This window comes from Anopheles cruzii, unplaced genomic scaffold (assembly GCF_943734635.1).
Source record: "Anopheles cruzii unplaced genomic scaffold, idAnoCruzAS_RS32_06 scaffold03425_ctg1, whole genome shotgun sequence".
Lineage (NCBI taxonomy): Eukaryota > Metazoa > Arthropoda > Insecta > Diptera > Culicidae > Anopheles > Anopheles cruzii.
Window position 1 is genome coordinate 1 of NW_026457010.1, and position 2,133 is coordinate 2,133.

Here is a 2,133-nt window from a genome sequence, read left to right on the forward strand (position 1 = left end):
GCACGGACAACCACTGGTAACGGTCTTTTTGAAAGCTGTCACTTCGCTAAGGATATGCCCAACGAATGCCACAGTTAATCTCGCGCTGTCATGACACGTTAGCGGTGACCGAAGAAGCAATCATCAAAACAACAACAGTCGCAATTCGATTTCTTGCACCGGTTACGGATTTCGTGTTCTTTGGCACAGTGGCAGAGTGCAGAATTCCAGTCCCTTTTTGCAGACTCAACCCCCGGTCCGGCAGATGAAATTCACCATCGACACGTACGATTACGAGTGCACCGCCAAGTGTCGTCTCGTAAGCCATGGCAACGCGATCACCGCCGCGCTTACCAAGCGCTCCGTGCCGGATAAGCAGTTGGCGGCGTTCGTTGCGAAAACGTGCCGCAACTTTGCCAACGTTCTCGACGAGTACGGGCGTTCGGCGCTCCACATGGCGGCATCGGTTGGCCGGGACGTGCTCGTTGAGTGGCTCATCAATCAGGGTGCGAACATCGCGCAGAAGGACGCGGAATCGGGCCACACGGCTCTTCACCGGGCGCTGTACTACGGAAGCGTAGCGGCGGCCGTACGGCTGGTGAAACACGGTGCGGCACTCGATACGCCGGACAAAGATTTCGTGAACCCGTTGCAGCTCTGCAGTAGCGGCAAGCGTTTGCCGGTCTGCGACACCGAGGTCGTGGTGTGGGGAAAGAACAAGAATTACAACCTCGGCATCCACTCACTGTGGGAGCGCGAGCGGCCCGATTTCATAGACTGCTTTCTGGAAGACAACATTCGGATCAAACGAGTTGCGATCAGTGCGTACCACAGTGTGTTTCTTCCACCCGACTCGAAGGAGGTGTACGTGGTGGGGTTTGGCGTCGGCGGGCGCCTGGGCATGGATGGTGAATACACGGTCATCCGGCCACAAAGGTTGCCGGTCCCTGCATCCCAGAACACGACGATCGTTGACGTTAGTGCCGGTAAATATCACACCCTTCTGCTGCGCGACGATAATCGCGTAAGTACCAAGAGTCCCTCCAGCCGGGGTCAGGTCAGGATGTGTCTGTAACGGATTTTAACGCCCTCAGATTTTCGCCTGCGGAGAGAACAAACACTGCCAGCTGGGAATCAGCCCACCACCGGAGAAGCAGCTAACCTTTCGGGACATTAGCGAACGTTCGGTCCTATAGTACGTTGGCAACGGTCGCAACGATCGCGGACAATGTTTTAATCTCTTTCTCCATCAGCAACAACACGATCGCACGCGTCATCGCCAAGGACTACCACTCGATCGCGGTGGGCATCAAGGAGGTGTACGTGTGGGGACTGAACGGCGGTCAGTTTGGGTTGGAACGCGATGCCCACGATGAAGTGTTTGTGCAGCCAAAAGCGTTGGTGCTTCCGGGGAAACGGGATGCAACGGTCGTCCTGGTGGAGTCCAGCAATGCTGCCATCGCGGTGTGGACGTTGCCGGCCTGCTTGTACATTCTGTACGGCTTTAAGGTGAAAACGTTCAAAAACCCGCTGTGAGTATCTTCGGTCCCCTTCGGCGGCCACAGGCACTCGCGGTCACAACCACTAAACGCGACTGTTTCTTCCTTCAGAATGGAGCAAATCATCCACCTCTCGGTGGCGGGCGGTGATCTGCAGACCGCGCGCGAGGATGTCACCCGCCAGATGGGTGAGGTGCGCGTGATCGTGATCACCGTTTCGCACCTCATCTGCATCTGGTACGAAGAGCAGCAGCAGTTTGTGCGCTGCGTGTTCTCTCAGGCGTGCAACCTGGAGGTGGAGAACATGATGTGGTGCGGGGACAGTGTGCTGGTACTGCTGCTGGGCCATCTGTACCGTGGCACGCTGACGCACCGAGTGTCGCGCTCGGTACGGTCCCATCACAGTGGCTCGATGAAGATGTTCATCCGACGGAGTGACGTATGCGAATCGTTGAAAACCCGCATCGAGCTACAACGCATTCCGAATGTAACCCATGTGAGGGATTTTGTGTGCCATGAGGGGGTCGAAAATTATGCGGCACTGATCGAACACTCGCGGCGGACGTTGGAGGTGCCAGAGTGGAAGCCAGGGTGCACCGGGTTCGATTCACTGCTGGCCGGTGCGTCCCCGGACGATGCCGTGCACGATGTGGTG

General features: G+C 57.0%; 1 protein-coding gene across 1 annotated transcript; it reads left to right on the forward strand.

The window, feature by feature from the left end:
* Nucleotides 1-244: 244 nt before the first annotated feature.
* LOC128277009 (inhibitor of Bruton tyrosine kinase-like) lies at nt 245-2,127 on the forward strand (the record flags this gene model as incomplete). The annotated part of the gene is made up of 4 exons (XM_053015461.1): nt 245-1,003; nt 1,074-1,174; nt 1,233-1,511; nt 1,590-2,127. Coding segments are annotated over exons 1-4 (1,677 nt in total), but the record flags the coding sequence as incomplete, so codon positions are not given.
* Between the last annotated feature and the right edge of the window lie 6 nt (nt 2,128-2,133).